Source organism: Hemiscyllium ocellatum, chromosome 31 (genome assembly GCF_020745735.1).
Source record: "Hemiscyllium ocellatum isolate sHemOce1 chromosome 31, sHemOce1.pat.X.cur, whole genome shotgun sequence".
Lineage (NCBI taxonomy): Eukaryota > Metazoa > Chordata > Chondrichthyes > Orectolobiformes > Hemiscylliidae > Hemiscyllium > Hemiscyllium ocellatum.
In genome coordinates, this window is record NC_083431.1 from 46,800,592 (window position 1) to 46,820,790 (window position 20,199).

Genomic DNA, 20,199 nt, shown 5'->3' on the forward strand with positions numbered 1-20,199 from the left:
GTCACATGTAAGCCAGACCAGGTAAACGTGGCAATTTTCTCCCCTAAAGGACATTAGTGAACCAGATACTTTTTCTGACAATCGACAATGGATTCATGGTCACCATGAATTTTAATTCCAGGTATTCTTTTTGATTGAATTCAAAGGCCACCAATTGCCAAAGCAGGATTCGAACCTGAGTCCCCAGAACATTATCTGGTTCTAGAACATAGAACAGTACAGTGCAGTACAGGCCCTTTGTCCCTCAATATTGCGTCAAACTGTGGAACCGATCTGAAGCCCATTTAACCTACACTATTCCATTATCGTCCATATGTTTAACCAATGACCAATTCAACGCCCTTAAAGTGGTGAATCTATGACTGTTGCGGGCATGGCTTTCGATGCCCTTACTACTTTCCGAGTAAAGAACCTACCTCTGACATCTGTCCTATATCTATCATCCCTCAGTTTAAAGCTATTTCCCCTCATGCTAGCCATCACCATCCGAGGAAAAAGGCTCTCACTGTCCACCCTATCTAAACCTCTGATCATCATGTAGGTTTCTACTAAGTCATCTTCTCTCTAGCGAAAACAGGCTCACGTCTCTCAGCCTTTCCTCATAAGACCTTCCCCCCATACCAGACGATATCCTGGTAAATCTCCGCTGCACCCTTTCCAATGCTTCCACATCCTTCCTATAATGCAGCAACCAGAACTGTACGCAATATTCCAAGTGCAGCCGCACCAGAGTTTTGTACAGCTGCAACATGCTCTCATGGCTCTGAAACTCGATCCCTCCACCAATAAAAGCTAACACACTGTATGCCTTCTTAACAACTCTATCAACCTGGGTGGCAACATTCAGGGATCTATGCACACAGACACTGAGATCTCTCTGCTCATCTACACTACCAAGAATCTAACCATTAGCCCAGCATTCAGTATTCCTGTTACTACTTCCAAAGTGAATCACCTCTCAGTTTTCCATATTAAATACAATTTGCCACCTCTCAGCCCAGCTCTGCAGCTTATCTATGTCCAACTGTAACCTGCAACATCCTTTGGCACTGTCCACAACTCCACTGACCTAAGTGCCATCTGCAAATTTACTAACCCATCCTTCTACACTCTCACCCAGGTCATTTATAAAAATGACAAACAGCAGTGGCCTCAAAACAGATCCTTATGGTACACCACTAGGAACCGAACTCCAGGACGAACGTATCCCATCAACCACCACTGACGTTCTTTCAGCCAGCCAATTTCTGATCCAAATCGCTAAGTCACCCTGAATCCCATGCCTCCATATTTTGTGCAATAGCCTACTATGAGGAACCTTATCAAACGCTTTACTGAAATCCATATACACCTCATCAACCACATTTACCTTCATCCACCTGTTTGGTCACCTTCTCAAAGAACTCAATAAGGTTTGTGAGGCACGATCTACCCTTCACAAACCCGTGCTGACTATTCCGAATCAAATTATTTCATTCAAGATGATCATAATTCTTATCTCTTATAATCCTTTCCAACATTTTATCCAAAACCGATGTAAGGTTCACTGGTTTATAATTAACAAGATTGCCTCTACTCCCCCTTCTTGAACAAGGGGTCAACATTTGCCATCCTCCAGTCTTCTGGCACTATTCCTGTAGACAATGATGACATAAAGATCAAATCCAAAGGCTCTGCAATCTCCTCCCTAGCTTCCCTGAGAATCCTAGGATAAATCCCATCCGGCCCAGGGAACTTATCTATTTTCACACTTTCCAAAATTGCTAACACCTCCTCCTTGTGAACCATAATCCCATCTAGTCTAATAGCCTGTATCTCAGTATTCTCCTTGACAATATTGTCTTTTTCCTTCGTGAATACTGACAAATAATATCCATTTAGCACCTTCCCTTCGGAATCCAGGCACAACTTCCCACTACTGTCCTTGACTGGTCCTAGTCTTACTCTAGTCATTCTTTTATTCCTGATATACCTATAGAAAGCTTTATGGTTTTCTTCGATCCTATCTGCCAAAGACTTCTCATGTTCCCTCTTGGCTCTTCTTAGCTCTCTCTTTAGGTCCTTCCCAGCTAACTTGTAACTCTCAAACGCCCTAACTGAGCCTTCACATCTCAACTTTACTTAAGCCTCCTTATGCCTCTAGATAAGAGCTTCAATTTCTTTAGTAAACCACAGCTCCCTTGCTCAACCACTTCCTCCCTGCCTGACAGGTACATACTTATCAAGGACACACAGTAGCTGTTCCTTGAATAAGCTCCACATTTCAATTATGCCCATTTCCTTTCCCATCCTATGCATCTTAAATCTTACCTAGTCGCATCATAATTGCCTTTCCCCCAGCTACAGCTCTTGCCCTGTGGTATATGCCTGACACTTTCCATCACTAAAGTAAACTTAACGGAATCGTGGTCATTATCACCAAAGTGCCCACCTACCTCCAAATCCAACACCTGGCCTGGTTCAGTACCAAATCCAATATGGCCTCGCCTCTTGTTGGCCTATCTACATACTGTGTCAGGAAACCTGCTGCACACACTAAACAAAAACTGACTCACCTAAGGTACTCAAACTATAGCATTTCCAGTTAATATTCGGAAAGTTAAAGTCCCATATAATAACTACCGTATTATTTTCACTCCTATCCAGAATCATCTTTGCAATCCTTTCCTCTATACCTCTGGAGCTTTTTAGCATTGTATAGAAAACTCCGAACAGAGTGATCTCTCCTTTCCTGTTTCTAACCTCAGCCCATACTACCTTAGTAGACATGTCCTCATCAAACGTCCTTTCTGCCACCGTAATACTGTCCTTAACTAACAATGCCACACCTCCTCTTCTTTTACCACCTTCCCTGTTCTTACGAAAACATCTACACCCGGAACCTGCAGCATCCATTCTTGTCCCTGCTCTTGTCTCTGAAATGGCCACAATATCGAAGTCCCAGGTACCAACACATGCTGCAAGCTCACCGACCTTATTCTGGATGCTCCTGGCTTTGAAGTAGATGCACCTCAAGCCTTTCTGCCTACTGGTACACTCCTCCGACCTTGAAACCTTATTCGTGACCTGACTACTCTCAGCCTTCTGAACACTGCAGCTACAATGTCGGTTCCTAACATCCTGCTGAATTAGTTTAAATCCTTCTGAAGAGCATTAGCAACATCCCCCCACCCGATCAAAAAGAATATTGGAACCCCTCAGGTTCAGGTGGAGACCATCCTGTTTGCAGAGGTCCCACCTACCACAGAATGAGCCCCAATTATCCAGGTATCTGAATCCCTCCCTCCTGCAACTTCCCTATAGCCATGTGTTCAACTGCTCTCTCTCCCTATTCCTTGCCTTATTATCACACGGCAAGGGTAACAAATCAGAGATAGCAACTTTGCTTTTCTAGCTCTAAGGAGTCTGAAAGAAGTTACAGAGAGGTAATCACACCTCAGGTACAGGAAGAAGGTAGATGATTTCCAGTCAAAGGGTGGAAAGGGAATAGGCAGACAGTGCAGGGATCATTTTTGGCTATTACCTCAATAACAAGTATACTGTTTTGGATACTGTTGTGGGGGGGCAACCTACCAGTGGTAAGCCATAGGGTACAGGTGTCTGACCCTGTTGGTTAGACGGGAAGTAGGGAGAGGAGTAGAGCATTAGTTATTGGGACTCCACAGGTAGGGGGACAGACAGGAGATTCTGTGGGAACGAGAAAGACTCGTGATTGGAGTGTTGCGTCCCAGGTGCCAGTGTCTGTGATGTCTAAGATCGTGGTTTCGGGATCCTCAAGGGGGAGAGGGAGCAGCCCCAAGTCCACCAGCGGCAGATAGGAAAAGGGATGGGGTTGTAAGGCAGAAATTCAAGGAGATAGGGTGATGTCTGGATTAACAATCCAATGATAATACCAGTAGACCACCACGTTCCCATAAGACTAGGACAGATGAAAGAGAATATAATTTAGACATCAGGACATCCTAAAGCACTTTAAAGGCAATGATAAACTTATCTGAGTGTGTTCACTGTTGTAATATAGAAAACTTCAGCTGATCACTATACAGCCAAGTTTAATTTGTTGCTTATATGGTGTTATGCTGGTTGAGGGATAAAAATTGACTTGAACACAAGGAGTACGCCAATATTCTCTTCTGAATAATGGCTTGGGACCCTTCATTATCACCAAAATCTGGAAAGGGGCAAGAGTATGACATCTGAAAGATGGCAGCTCTCAATTAGAACTGAACAGAGGTGTCGGCTAGATTGTGTCCTCAAGACTTTCAGATACGAAGCTCAAACTTCTTAGAGTATTAGCACTGAGTCAAGGCTAAAAGTGGATTGCTATTAGATATATAAATCAGCTGACCACAGACATTTATCATTATAGTTTGACAGCTGAGTATTCTGACCCATTCCCAGTGACTAGTGGAGTTAAACAAGGCTAGTTATTAGCATTAATCCTTTTCAGTGTGATATATTGCACCATGCTCTCAGACATTGACCAGGATGGCATCAAAATTAGACTTCACTTCGAGGGAAACTGCTCATTTTGAGATAACATCTGGCAAAAACCAAGGTATCAAAGACACACCTTATGATTTCCTGTTCGCTGATGACTCTGCACTAGCTTCTAGTTCAGAGCTAGATATAAAATGTAGTACAAACCCGCTTTTACTGCACATGATAACTTTCATGTTTATGGTCAGCTTGAAGAAAACTATCCTGCTATAAGCCTAAAGTTTTGGTCCACGACCAGAACTGACAGAAGCGGATGAGTTCACTAATCTCGACAAATGAGTCACAGGCAATTACCAAAGCAAGTACTGTCTTCAGCAAGAGCTCAAACATCAGTCTAACAATCAAGAGAAGTATATTCACCTACCAACAAAGTCTATATAGCAATAATCCATCAACATTGCTGTCCTGCAAAACTTAGAAGCAAGTTCAGAGTACTTTGGTGCAGAGGTGTGTATGAATTGCAGAAAACTAGTACGTGGGTACAGCAAATAAAAGAAAAGCAAATAGAATTTTGGCATTAGCTGCTGATTGAATAGAGTATACAAGTAGGGAAGTGTTGCTGCAACTGTACAAAGTATTAGTGAAACCGCACTTGCATACAATTTTTGTCCGTTTATTTGAGGAAGCATGTAGTTGTACTGCAGGCAGCTCAGGGGAGCTTCACTGGATTGATTCTGGAGGTCAGAAGTTTGTCTAATGAAGAGAGACAAAGTAGTTTAGACCCATAACCTCTGCAGTTCAGAAGAATGAGAGAAGATCTAAATTTGGTTCAGAAGATGCTAAAGGCGATGTAGAAAATATGTTTCCTCATTTAGGGCAATTTAGAATGAAAAGTCATAGTTTTGGGATAAGGGGTAGCTAAAACAGAGGATAGGAACAATTACTTCTGTCATAGGGTCATGAATCTGTGGAATTCACTACTCCAAACTACGGAGGATGCGAGGACACTGAGTAAATTTGAGGAGATGCACAGATTTTTAATGAGTAATGGGTTGAAGGGTGATGAAGAGTGGGAGAAAGTGAGGACTGCAGATGCTGGAAATCAGTTGAACAGTGTGGTGCTGGAAAAGCACAGCCAGTCAGGCAGCATCTAAGGAGCAGGAGACATTTCAGGCATAAACCATTCATCAGCAATGTAGGGGGAAGGAAGGAGGCTGTGGGATAAATAGGAGGTGTGGGGTGGGTAAGCTGGAAGGTGATGGAGAGTGGACAGGAAAGCATATTTGAGGCTGAGATGAGATGAGTCATGATCATATTAAATGGCAGAGCAAGCTGGAGGGGCTAAATTGCCAACTCCTGCTCCTAGTTCTTATGTTCTTAGACTATGTATCAGTGTCATCCCAGGAAGCTCAATTACTTTCATTTTGATATCTTTGGAAGCTTTTGGCAATCAGGTCTCAGGATAAAACACCAGATACCGAGCTGCTCACTTGAGCTTGCATGTCAACCACTGACACCATATTAGTACAGGTGCCAGAATGTCTGCCATTTACTTACCAAAGCAAACCTCCTGTGGAGAACCGGAGTCTGGAAGGTGTTCCCATAGTGATCTAAGGACTCATTCTGAAAGCACAGAATGCTTCACTCAAGAGCTTTGGTTTAATTTTGAGTCCTGAAAAAGCTCGCTCAGATCATTGCACCTCGGTCAATTAGTAAACTAAACAATGCATCCTTCCCTCTACCACCATTGGAGGAAAGTATAAATCAGAGACGGCAAAAAAATACAAGGAGAAGAAATTCAAAGTCTTCAATTCATTTCAAACACAATACTGAGGCAGCCTGTGCAAGTTACAACAGAACTTGGCCTTTGTACGAACAGATATTTCTACAAAAATGACTAAACATCCTAGACAGTGAACATGGTCATATTTGCCTCAAAGTACAAACAAGATAGGAAGGAAAAGTTCTGAGGAAGGGTCACTGGACCTGAAATGTCAACTCTGATTTCTCTCCACAGATGCTGCCAGATCTGCTGAGCTTTTTCAGAAATTTTTCTTTTTGGTACAAATAATGTAGGTATTGTGAGAGCATACTGTAGGGATACACAAAGTGTATCTCATAGGAAATAAATCATATCCAAACGGACTTAACTCATTTGCTATTTCTCCTATTGAGTTCTGATATACTGCACTAAGTACATTCAATGATAACAATAAGTGCAGCATCAGTGCGAACACCCAAGACATCAAATGAGAACATTCATTATGCATAAGCAGCTGTGAAGTTATAATGAACTGACGTAATGCTCAGGGGGCGTCAGAAATTATATATCCACAGTTATCTTCTCTGAAATTTGTACCTGAACACAAAGCTGAAAAGCAGGCCAACAGTTGACATTTACAAATCATAGCCAAGGAATTAAATTTTAATGCACATCTTAAGGTAGCTGTGCTCTGAACATAAAATAAGAAGCGTTGCTCAAAGATTCAGAAATTACAAAAGGTAAATAAAGAGTGCATCAAGAATTCTATAATCAGATTCATTACAATGTTAAATTAACACAGCCACTTTGGGAATTTATTTGGCAGCTAATCCCTAACAATTAAATAACAGGTTGGTGCTCGTGATACTATTTTCTAGAATCCAAAGAATCCCTAGAGTGTGGATTGTACACCACCTCCAACCAGCTTTTGATACTTTTAGCACAAATTATATCATACCTACTTTTTGGCTTGTCTTCTATTATAATCTGCATTTACAAATTAATTCCTGTTTGTCTTATCATTTATTTTCATTATAATATTCTTTAATAGTCTTGTACGGTAAGGGTTTCAGGAATATGCCAAAGAAAGAACACTCATTTTTCACATCTCCGAAATGGTAGTGGGCCAGTCAGCCCACTGTTTTACTACTTTCACATCATAACTGTATTCCAACTCCAATTACTTGCTTTTGATCCATAATCTTTGATATCCTTACCTTTCAAAATTTTCTCTGCCTTGAAAGTTTTAAATTGATTCAGCAGCCACAGCATTTTTGGAGAAAGATCCTGATTTCAACCACACAGTGTAGATAAATTGTTTCTTGATTTCATGCCTAAAACGTTAAGCTTTATTTTTCAGATTGTGTCCCATGCTCCAAATTTCCCCCATTAGGTGTGATTGCTAACCTGCTAATCTGTCAAACTCCTTTATCATTTCAAACACTTCAATTTGATCATCTCTCAACCTTCTAAACACAGGAAGGTACAAATCAAATGCATGAATCTGCCTTCAATGTAACCAATGAAGAAATGACTACATTCTGGTGAATCTTCACAATGCCCCTTTCCAAATCCTTCCCAAGATTTAGTGTCCAAAACTGACAATTGTACTCCAGGTGATATATGACCAAATAGAAATAGAACATGCTTTAAATACTCAGCAGAACTGACTGGATCTGTAGAGAGAGAGAAACCATCAATCACTGAGTGAGGGCACTGTGGTTTCGTTGATTAAAGCGCCAGTCTAGTAACTAGAGATCCTGGGTTCAAGTCTCGGTGATGTCTTGATTGTTATTTCACACGTAAGGGTTTAAAATACCGTCAATCATGGCGTGTGTACACAATTCTGGTGCAAACTTCAGTCTTGGGGAAATGCTGGAATCTTTATTATAGATGTAGTACAGCACTTAGAAAATCTTAATGCCAATCAAGCAGTCAACTTGGTTTTATGAAAGGGAAATCATGCTTGACTAACTTCTTGGAAATGTTTGAGGAAGTAACAAGCAAAATGGATAAATCTTTAAATTTGCGGGACTTACACTTCCAGAAGAAGTTTGACAAGGTGTCATGTCAGAGGTTACTATGAAAAGTAGGAGTTCCTGATGTGGGTGTTCCCATCATAACATCTGGGTAACCAACATGGCACAAAAAGTAGGCAAAAATGGGTCATTTACAACAAGTGGTATGCAATAAAGACCAGTACTGAGGCCTCAACTATCAGCAAGGTATGTCAATGACTTGGATAATGGGAAACAAGTGTAATACTGCAAAATAACTGATAACAAAGACAGATGACAGACCAAGAAGGTGACATAAGGAGTTTGCAAAGGAGGTTAAACGAGTGGGCATAAACTTGGTATATGAAGTGCAATGGAGGGATTTATCTACTTTGGCAGGAATGGAAAGGCTGAGTTTGAGGGATCTGAGTGTCCTGGTACATGAAACACATATTAGTGTACAGGTATAGTAGATGGAACATTGTCCTTTATTATAAGGTAAATGTAATATAATGTAGGGCTGGTGTGCTACTGGTAAGACTACATCTGATATACAATGCACAGCTTTGATTTCCTTATTTAAGAAAGGATCTGAGTATGTTAGAAGCATTTTACAGGAGGTTGATGTGATTAATATTTAGATTACAGTGTTGGAGGCATGTGGAGAAGGGTACCAAGTGGTCTGCTCATTCATAGAGCAAGTGCAAACCTGACAGGCTGAATGGCCACTCTCTGGGCCGGAATAATTTTCTGAATCATTGTTTCTCTTTGTACAAATGTTGCCAGATCTGTTGAATATTTCCACCATCCACATTCCACAATCTTTTGCTTTTGCCCAAGGTGTGTCTAAGGTCCTTTCTAGCTGTAGCAGTGTTTCCTTCCCTTGATGCTCTAATCAGCTTGAGGTTAAGGTCAATAATCCATTCCTTACACACTGTACTTATAAATTAGCTTTCATGACGTGCGTATTTGGACAACAAAATTGTTTAGCTTTGCCATAGCTCATTTAGTATTAGCTTTTAGCATTAATAAAATGGACTTCTTGGCTCCACAGTGGCTGATGTTGCATATAATTATCATATATGAATAAACAAATTAGGCTATTCAGCACCTTGATAGATAGATTAAGGCAAAGATAGATAAGTTTTTGAACAGTAAGAAAGTTAAGGGTTATGGTGAGCAGGCAATTAATCAGAGTTGAATCTACAAGATGATCAGCCATGATCTTATTAAATGGTGGAGCGGGCTGAATGGGTCAGATGACCTATCCCTGCTCCTATTTCTTATGCCCACCATTTAATAAAATCATGGGTTGCTCTGATATCTTAAATCCAAAATCTCACCTATCCCAATAACATTTCATCCTCTTCCTTAAAATAAAAAAATTACTCCGAGCCGCTGCTTCATTCACCCCTTGGAAGAGAATACCAAAGAATCTCAACCCTCTTGGGGAAAAGAAATCACCTGATCTCTGCTTTAAATGGACAACCCTTTTTTTTTTTATAAAAGAGGAACCCCTAATTCAAGATTCTTGAGGGGATACATTCTCTCCACATCTTTCCTGAATAAGGCCCCTCAGGGTCTTGTGTGTTCGAACAAGCTGTTTTTAACTCTTCTGCATTCCTGAAAGATACAAGCCAAACCTGTCCAACCTCTCCTTATAAGATAACACACTTGTTCAAGGTGTCACATCGGGAAATCCTCTCTGAATCACCTCCAAAAGGATTTAAATATCATACTGTGCACAATCCTCCAGGTACAGTCTCAACAGTGCCCTGTATAACTCAAGCAGAACTTCCCTATTTTGTATTCAATCCCCTGGTGATAAGCAATAACATTCCATTCGCTTCCCTAATCATGTGCTCCATACACACATCACACAAAAAGATTTAACCATTTACTTTGTCTGTCCACATCTCTTTGCATCTTCCTTCCCCTTTCTACACAACCTCCTGTGCATCCTGACTTTATAATTTGAATATACAATTCTCAGTTCTCTCACCCAAGTAATTAACATCAATGAAGAAAATTGGAGGACCCAGCACTGAATTGTGATCACATCCCATCAATGAGAAAGTTTCTTTTATTCCTACTCTCTGTTTCCTACCCACAAAGTTGCACTTAATATTGTAAAATGCAGTTAATGTAGATAAATGCAGTTGTTTTCAGCTTCAACAAACGACTGGCAAACTGATGCTGGAATATTTGATTTAGAGAACTGTTGCATGGAAAATGTTCCTGAAATTTGAATAATGTTGGCAAATGTTAACATATCTGGAACAAACAAATGGCACTTCAACTTAATGTAACACCCAGATCACGGCACCTTCAAGAACACAGCATTACAATGTCAGCCTGGATCCTGAGCTCAGTTCCTACACTGAGCCCTAAATCTGCAACCTTCAAACACAGAGATGGTAGTGTTACCAACACAGCCAAGCTGACATTCAGCAGAATGATAAGAGTCGATTCATTTTAAGTTGAAAAAGATCTTGCAATATTTACTCCGATTGGAATCCCACTTCATTTTATATTATTTATCGTAAGAGACAGAAGAAATAAGCCACATGACTCCTCAGGCCTGTTCTGAAGTCCTCACTTCACTGCTGGCATATCCATAGTTACTAATATGGATCAAGACAGCTCTGTAATACTCAAGTACTGGTGCAAATTTTTTGAATGACTTTTTAAAAGTTAAATTATGGGATCGACTATTATTTGGAGACTACTTTTGAGGAGCTGAAATTCATGCCTGGCTAAACTCATACCATATCATTAGCAGATGTCCAATTGATCTCTAAACAAATAAAGAAAAAAAAGGCAACAAATCATGGTAATTCTGAAAACCCAGAGTGGAGTACAACAGCTGGCACACTGGCTCATCAATATCAATCTGTTAAGTTTGAAGAACTAGGGTCGACTTTTAAATAAGATATATGGAAAATTCTAGACATTTTAGCCAAAAATAGGGGGTCAACTTTTATATGCAATCGATTATTACTCCAGTACATATGGTAATCCCTTTAAATTTAATTGCCCAATCTTGCATGCAAACACATAAAATAGGAGAGAAGTGGACCATTCAGCGTCTTGAGCCTGCTGAATAAGATCATGGTTGATCTGCTTGTGTTTTGAATTCCATATTCCCATCTACCTTTGATATCATTGATTCACCCAGCTTACCAACAATCTATCCACCTGCCTCAGTGGGGGGCAGCATGGTGGCTCAGCGGTTAGCACGGCTGCCTCGCAGCACCAGGAACCTGGGTTCCATTCCAGTCTCAGGTGGCTGTCTGTGTGGAGTTTGCACATTCTCCCCGTGTCTGTGTGGGTTTCCTCTGGGTGATCTAGTTTCCTCCCACAGTCCAAAGATGTGCACATCAGGTGAACTGGCCATGCTAAATTGCCCATAGTGTTCAGGGACGTGTAGGTTAGGTGTATTAGTCAGGGGTAAATATAGAACGACAGGGGACTTACTGAAGGGTCTGTTTCCACACTATAGGGATTCTATAAAAAAGTGCAAATCTATAAATTCTATATTAAAAAAAATCCCATCATCTTGCCTCCACCATCTTCTGAGGAACTGGGTTCCAAATTCACACCCACCCCAGCAAAAGAATTCTTGTCTCTGTCCTAAAAAGGAAGCCCCCAACATTAGAACAGTGCCCATAGACCTGGAGTCATCTACAAGAGCAAGTATCTTTTCCATGTCCATCTCATCGTGACCATTCAAGATCTTATTCACTTTAACCAGGTCACTCTCATGTTTCTAAACTTTAGTGGAAACGAGAAGAAAGTGAGGGCTGCAGATAAAGTCCTGACGAAGGGCTTATGCCTGAAGCGTTGATTCTCCTGCTCTTCAGATGCTGCTTGACCAGCTGTGCTTTTCCAGCTCTTCAGTGGAAACAAGCCCATTTTGTCGAACCCATCCTTATAAAACAACCTGTATGTTCCAAGTACCCATCCTGTAAATCCCCTTTGATCTGCCTTCAACGCATTAATATTCTTCATTAAATAAGAAGAACAAAGCTGCACACAGTAATCAAGATGCGATTTTGTTAATATCCTGTGAAATTGAAAAATAACACCCTGATTGTTTTGTTCAATTTCTCTCTTAATGAAGGACAGCATTCTGTTAGTCTGCTAGATTGTATGCTATGCCTGTTTAGTAATTTTGCGTGACTCATGCATCAAAGCACCTAAACGTCTTTGCATCTCAAATTTGTATAGATGTCCTGAGTTTAATTCATGCTCTGCTTTCTCAGTCTTGCTGCTGCAAGTGCAGAACTTCTCATGTTCCCACATTATATTCCATATGCCAGAACTTACTCACTCATTCATCACATCTATATCCTTCAGTAAACATGTTTTATTCACAACATATTTTTCTCCCTATGCAGGTGTTACCTGTGAACTTGGCTAACATGCCTTTATTGTCCCTTAACTATGTTACTGATATAAATCAGATAGCCTCAGGAAAACCCTTTGTGGAACTTGACTTGTCACACCCTGACAATCAGACAAAGACCCATATATTGTGTTTCCTAGCAGTCAGCTAACCTTCTATCCATACTCCTATGTGCTTTAATTTTCTGCCACAACCTTTAAACACGGTACCTTTTCATCATTTGCCCTAGTTAGCAACGCAGTTGACAAGAACACTTGTGGACCCATTTTTGAAAATCAGAGAAGATTTGGTGTACTGAAATTAAACGTTTACACCAACATAGTGCAAATGCAGTATTTCCTCCAGAGATTATCCACGCACCTGCATTTAGATGGCAGTCTTTAACTTGAAATTGAAGCTCATTTTCATTGGGGATGTCTTTCCAAGTGGCAAGGAAGACCTGGCGCTCTAGAAAAGGGACAGAAAGTAACAGATTAAAATTAAATATTCAGCAGCACCAAGTACAACTTCAAAATTAACAGAAAAGTTTACATTTATTCTTGGATTTAAAGTGAAGGAGAGTCATGTGGGAGAAGTGACAAAGATTATTTTCATTTTTAATATACAAGGCTTGAAATAAACATTCCTGCTAGCTGTAAAAGAAATTTTTGTCCAAATCTGCCAACAGTGTGGGATCAAACCCAGTTTTAGAGGAGTTGTCTATTTTTCGGTACATGGAATTCTAATGAGGTCAGACAGAGAAACTGGTGTTGGCTTTTGAGTGAAAATAAAAACATATTGGAGATCAGGCAGCATCCATGGAGAGAGAGCAAGCCAATGTTTCAAGTCTAGATGACTCTTCATCAACTCATAGGAGAAAGTGAGGACTGCAGATGCTGGAGATCAGAGCTGAAAAGGTGTTGCTGGAAAAGCACAGCAGGTCAGGCAGCATCTAAAGAGCAGGAGAATCAACGTTTTGAGCATGAGCCCTTCTTCAGGAGAAGAAGGGACCATGCCCGAAATGTCGATTCTCCTGCTCTTTGGATGCTGCCTGATCTGCTGTGCTTTTCCAGCAACACATTTTCAGCTCATCAACTCATGTTGGCTTTTCTTTCACTGTACAATCTCATCCACAAAGAAATCAAGCAAGATACTCCAAAAATTCTTATTTCTCATGTTTAAGAGGAACTTCTTGCTAAGGAAGCTTGATTCACTCAGATTCAATTTAAAAATGTGGTATATAATATTACTAAACAACTCACTTCCCCTATCCTTAACTAAACCTTGTTTCTATTCTTCTTAAACAGCCAGATTTAATTAGAAGTACATCCCTGAAGTATGTTTCTGTTAAACCCTGTGGACAGGCATAACCTTTAGGAACTAGATCTTGAAAGGTCATTAAGTTTGATGAATGAGGAAACTGAATTAACACAATTAAAAATGAAACATGTGAAACATCACTTCTAACAATTAAGCTGCTCCTGGTTTCTGGATTTTTTAAACAACATTTTCAGATAACATTCCACCGGCCCAGAGGAAAGGACATCACCACTGCCCGTTCTTGGTTTCTACAATATCAGCAATCACTCAGTGATTTAAAAAAATGAAGTCAACACAAATAATGGCAAACCTAAATGAGCACTGATGCTAATCAAAGCTTAGTACAATTGGTTTTCAAACAGTTTCCAGATGGCAAGTATCTCTGAATGACAGATCATTATAAACAGTTTAATTTTTTTATTGTGGAACGGTCAACAAAATTTCCTCTCCAACTATATTTTACGCACCCCAGCGAGGTGAGTGCATTAACATGTATAGATCAAAGGTGGAGTCGCCTAGTTCAGGGCACACACTTTCAGAAAATTATGAAGACATTGGGGACAGTGCAGAAAAGATTTGCGTGATGCTTCCAGGGATGACCAACTTCAATTATTTAGACTTAGTGGATATGCTGGTACTGTTTTCCTTGACGAGGAGAAGATTAAGAGGAGACTTGGTAGAGATTTAAGAGGGGTCTGAAGAGAGTAGATAGGGAAAGATATTTCCATTGGTGAAATGACAACAGTTCACAGACTTGCAAAAGCAAGAAGTAACATTTCACGCAGCCATAAGTCATTCTGATCCCAAGTGCAGTGGAGGCAGGTTCCATCAAAGCATTTGAAAGGAAACTGTTAGCTAAAAGGAACAATGTGCAAGGTTACATGGAGAAGTTGGGAGAATGGTATCAGGTGAATTGCTCCTTCAGATAGCCAGCAGAGAGGCACAAGCTGAGTAGTTTCCCTCTGTGCCTGAAACATGCTGTGATTCTCAGTAGAGTGGGAAGTTGATAAAGATATTAAATATTACTTTGTTCTATATTATATTCCTAACACTGAGGAAGATTTGTTGGAGAACCATCATTATGTCGCACTGAAAGGAACTTTCTGATATTGAGCTGGAAAGTGAGAGAAACAGATTCTCCACGACAGCTGGTCAGGAAGCATACACGAGTGAAATGTTAGGAGAATTGATAAGACCAATATTAAGATTAATTGCTCAGGGCACCATTTAACAGATATAGTTGGGTTGCAATATCCTTCTAACTATAGTGCATTAATTGTCTAATAAAGCAGGTAAATGTCATTGCATCAATGGATGCACTTACAAAGCTACAGAAATATTCTGGTCATGAATTTATCAGCCCTTAAACTGGATTAAAAGTGAGCAGTGGCCTAGGTGTAAAGTTAAATCAAATCTGACACTTAGAGGTCTCTACCTATAATAAAAGACCACCAGGAACTATGGTCGATCAACAGTACTCAGTAATTCGAAGGTGTAGAGGTTTTACTCAAAATGATTGATACTCAGATTTCTGAAGCTCAAGAGAACTGAATGAATTCAGGAAGCTTCTTGCAAAATCAGCTCCTTGTAAAGACATCATTTATTTTTGAGAAAACAAACAAGAGGTTTGAAAAGCTTTTATGTGCTTAAAAACCTGAAACAACAAATGCTAATCCTGTTAAATATTTGAGCTACATGAATCATTGTTACTCTTCCCTTCTGCAAAAACTTTATGATGGAGTCAGTTCTTTGAACCAAGTTATTTTGAAGTTTGATTTACAATTTACAATATGGGATGTAAGGTTGAGAGCGTCAAGTGTTCATTGTCCTTCCCTAGTTGCCCTCGAGAAAGTGGTGGTGAGCCACCTCTGGAACTGCTGCAGTCCATGTGGTGTAGATTTATGCTGCAGTCCATGTGGTATAGCTTCAATAATTCCTGTTTAATAGTGCCATATTTTAATTTGTTGAACTTTAATCCTGGTCAGTTAAGGGGACTTGAATTCCCATTTGGCATCATGAGTTCAATATTAAAGTCTTTTCATGCTGGTTTGACACAGGGACATGAGACTGGATTGAGCTCACCCTCTCCAGCTCCCTAATCCATCCACTTGTTGCCAACTTGCCAATTTGCAACTGCCCCTGCTCCCTTTGACTCCATCTCTCACTGATCCGTGCTCCCTCTAAACTGTCCAATTACTGCTTTCCTCTCTTGAATTCTCGTTGTATGCAATGGCTTTAGAAATGAGTATCCAGAGCAAGTCTGATTGTCAAAGGGTCTTCTCAAGGGTAATTAGGGATGGCCTACAAACACTGGCCCAGCCAGTGATGCTCCCACCCCATGAACAAATAAAAATAAATGGAGGAAGTGAAACGCTTGTTAAACAATACTAAGTCCCTAACTTGCTCTTGTAGCTACAGTATTTATATAGCTAGTTCAGTTAAGATTTCTGGTCAATGTTAACCCCAGGGATGCTAAGAAGTGCTAAACTGTCATGCATACAAGCAATAGTGGGAATAAAGAGCACAACTGTTACTAAAAGGCTGATTCTTCTCCACCTCAGAAACTTTAGTAGTATGAAATAGGAACAAAATGCAATCAACATCTAAGAGGAAAGTCTATGACAAAATTTAACGAGTTTTGAGAAGATTTGAAACTCAAGTTGAGGTTTTGAATGTAGGTTTGCTTGCTGAGCTGGAAGGTTCATTTTCAGATGTTTCGTCACCATACTAGGTAACATCTTCAGTGAGCCTCCGGATGAAGCACTGGTGGTGTAGCCCTCTTTCTAGTTATATGTTTGGGTTTCTTTGGGTTGGTGATTTCATTTCCAGAACAAAATTTAAATTTTAATAAGGGCTCGCATTTTCACTGACATCTGTAATTTTTTGCTTTTATTTCATATTTCCAGCAAATGCTTTTCTATATAAGTGTTAACGTATTGCTAATTTTTTGTGTATCGATACCAACTTCCAAAAACTAAACTTAAATCGGACTAGACGTCACCTATAACAATTATTCATAAATGTTGAATGTGAAGGGTATAAATTGTACATCCTGATTAAGGTTTACTGAAAAAGAGCAGATTACTTTCAATCTGAACAAAAGGAAATACACAACAGAAAAACAGCTTCACAGTTCAAGAGTTGCATGGTTATGGAAAGCGAGGTAGATCGTAAACCATCAAATATGCCGAAGAGCGGTGAAACGAGCTTTGGAAGGTTTTCACAATTTGAATATCCGTCATTACTACCAAACACATCTCAATCCGAGTTGGGCACAGTATGGTTAGATGTCAAGATCCATCGACTCTGTCCAGAAAACCTCAGCAGAGCAACGGTTGCTGCATCAGCATGACATTCATCAGTTTCCAAATTATCTTTAAAATTCATTTGTGGGCATCACCAGCTGGCCAGCATTTATTGCCTGTCCCGAGTTGCCCTTGAGAAGCTGGTGGTGAGCTGACTTCTTGAATCGCTGCAGTCCATGAGCTGTGGGTTGACTTATAATACCATTAGGGAGAGAACACCAGGATTTTGACCCAATGACAGTGAAGGAACAGCTTTATATTTCCAAGTCAGAATGATGAGTGGCCTGGAAGGGAGCTTGCAGGTGGCAATGTTCCCATGTACCTGCTGCCCTTGTGCTTTTAGATGAAAGTGGATGTGGCTTTTGAAGTTGCCTGAGTGAGACCATCAATATAACACGGATATAGTAGTATGTCTGTGCTTGTGGGCCCCAAACTACAATCTGTATAATGCTTGAAAGGGACTCATAACATCGAATAGGTTATTTTTGAAATTCACCAAAAGGCAAAAATAAACCATATCCACTCCTTGGAATGGGGCCCAGGAGTTGAAGAAATGAACTCAAGAGCAATGATCTCTATGCTAATCTTTATATGTAGGAAGAATAGCTAGTTGTGTGTTGAACAAGATAACAACTCGATTTTTTTGACATGTTCAACAAAGCTCACCAATGAGTGAGCTAATATAGCTCTTTGTAGTTCGGGTGCTTGTTGTTGTGGTTCTCTTCGCCGAGCTGGGAATTTGTGTTGCAGACATTGCGTCCCCTGTCTAGGTGACATCCTCAGTGCTTGGGAGCCTCCTGTGAAGTGCTTCTGTGATCTTTCCTCCGGCATTTATAGTGATTTGTATCTGCCGCTTCCGGTTGCCAGTTCCAGCTGTCCGCTGCAGTGGCCGGTATATTGGGTCCAGTGCCACCCACTGATTCAATCAACAAGCACATCGACCTGGACCCAATATACCGGCCACTGCAGCGGACAGCTGGAACTGGCAACCGGAAGCGGCAGAGACAAACCACTATAAATGCCGGAGGAAACATCACAGAAGCGCTTCACAGGAGGCTCCCAAGCACTGAGGATGTCACCTGGACAGGGGAAGAAACGTCTGCAACACAAATTCACAGCTTGGTGAACAGAACCACAACAATGAGCTAATATATGGCCCTGAAAATATTCTTAAATATTATTATCCTTCGTAGGATAATAATTAATCCGCAAATTACTCCATAAATTATTGAGCTTAGGTAAGGGGAGACAAAACAACCATGTGATTATCCCCCATTCAGGGAATTCTAGGAGGTGTCGTTAAGGTCCATAAGTCCAGGGGAAATGTAGAGTATTAGGGGAAAGGGTCTGGGTGGGCTCATGGTGGGTGTGGACTTGCTGGGTCGAAGGGCCTGTTTCCACACTGAAGGAATTCTAGTCCTAATTCTAACGTTTATGGATATTTCACAGTCCTGGTCTTAAACCAATGGGAATATTCTCTTCTTCTCTCTGCCAGAAGTTGCAACGCCTGCTCCAAAGAACTGAACACAATTTAGACTGGTATTCTTCCATTCGGAGCCCTTATCAATGATGAAGAGCAACATTTACTTTCGAACAAACTTTAAATCAAGGCCAAATCTGCTGTCTCGGGTGGTCAGAAACGGTCCTATTTTACTATCTGAAGTTTGATAGTGCAACTGGCCTCAAAATCCTTGGACTAAAAGGGAAAGTTCAGGAAGATTCCTATTCCAGGTTATTAATTCAGCACTTACAAAATGGCAAACTGGTTGAAGCTGGGGCAGCTCAGCTATGACACTACTGCCGTAAAATAGTCAATCACAATGCACCATTTAATCTTAAACACAGAACGGTCAAATGGGGGATAACGAAGAGTACCTGGCAACAGTACTCAGAGTTAGAGCCTTGAGGAAAGAGACTAAGGAAACTGCCAAAGAAAAGATTGATTATAAATATATAAACGAAAAGGATTCCGAGAACAGAATTCTTGTACTTCAACTGGCAAATTAATTTGTATAATTATGCACAGCCAGCAGGTGGATTAAAGAAAACAAGCAAACAAATCAGCTTGGGGACGAAGGCCTCAGCTTTTTGTAAACAGCCATTACTGCCAAGAGGTGCACAGCAGATTCAACGTAATCCAACCTGAGTCACAAATCGGCTTCTGCCTGTTTACAGAATTCATCAGAAAAGTTTTCGTTATTGTTGAGAATTTCTCAATCTTTTTTAATGAGCATCTCCCAGACATAATTGGAAGACTCAAGCTGATTATAAGGAGCAAATTCAACTCTTGGTGCTTTTAATTAACTCAGCCTAACTATCTGGGCAAGAAACATCAACAACATCTTCATTATAAAGGGAACAACCTTGCAAACTGACCTTTCCAAATAAATACTACTCCAATGTATATGAATAAGGAACAAGTACATAAGCTATACGTGATAATGAAGATTTGTGTAAAAATGCAATATTAGTGTTTCCTCGTTAGCCTATTTAAGGAATTAAAAGATAATGTGACAAATCACAAGGTTGCAACAGTGCACCAAGAAAAACATGACAGCTAACCAGAAACTACAGCTTCCTTTTTAATGTCTTAATTACAGCGCATTAAGCAGGGAAGGTTGTCATCTTAAAATAGAGTTGAAGTAGAATTGGTTATTTTCTAATCCTAAAAAATTCAGAGTCATTAGAGCAGATGCTCTCACACGTTTAAAAAAAAGATTTCGGATTTAAAAAATAGATTCCCCAAGGATAACATCTTTAATGAAAAAGGGGAAGCACAAAACTTTAAGGTAATCTTGCAACTAAACTGTCAAGTTCCCATAAAATAGCTTCGTATTACTGCACATCATATCACTAGGGCAGAGGAAATTGTGGAGATAAATCTGGACATTATCGTCACAATGGTTGGTTTTAGGATCCTGCAAACAGCTCAGCTGAACAATGTTAGACTTGATTATTAAGGGACGCCTCTATTGAAGAGTGAAATTT

At 40.2% G+C, this 20,199-nt stretch overlaps 1 protein-coding gene across 2 annotated transcripts in view; it reads right to left on the bottom strand.

Moving 5' to 3' along the window:
* The window catches only part of ap2b1 (adaptor related protein complex 2 subunit beta 1), a 313,188-nt gene that overhangs the window by 84,754 nt on the left and 208,235 nt on the right, over nucleotides 1–20,199 (bottom strand). For both annotated transcript variants that reach the window (XM_060848300.1, XM_060848299.1), the window contains one exon: nucleotides 12,968–13,054. In XM_060848300.1, coding sequence (XP_060704283.1) covers nucleotides 12,968–13,054 — 87 coding nt within the window. The remainder of the gene's footprint in view (nucleotides 1–12,967; nucleotides 13,055–20,199) is intronic.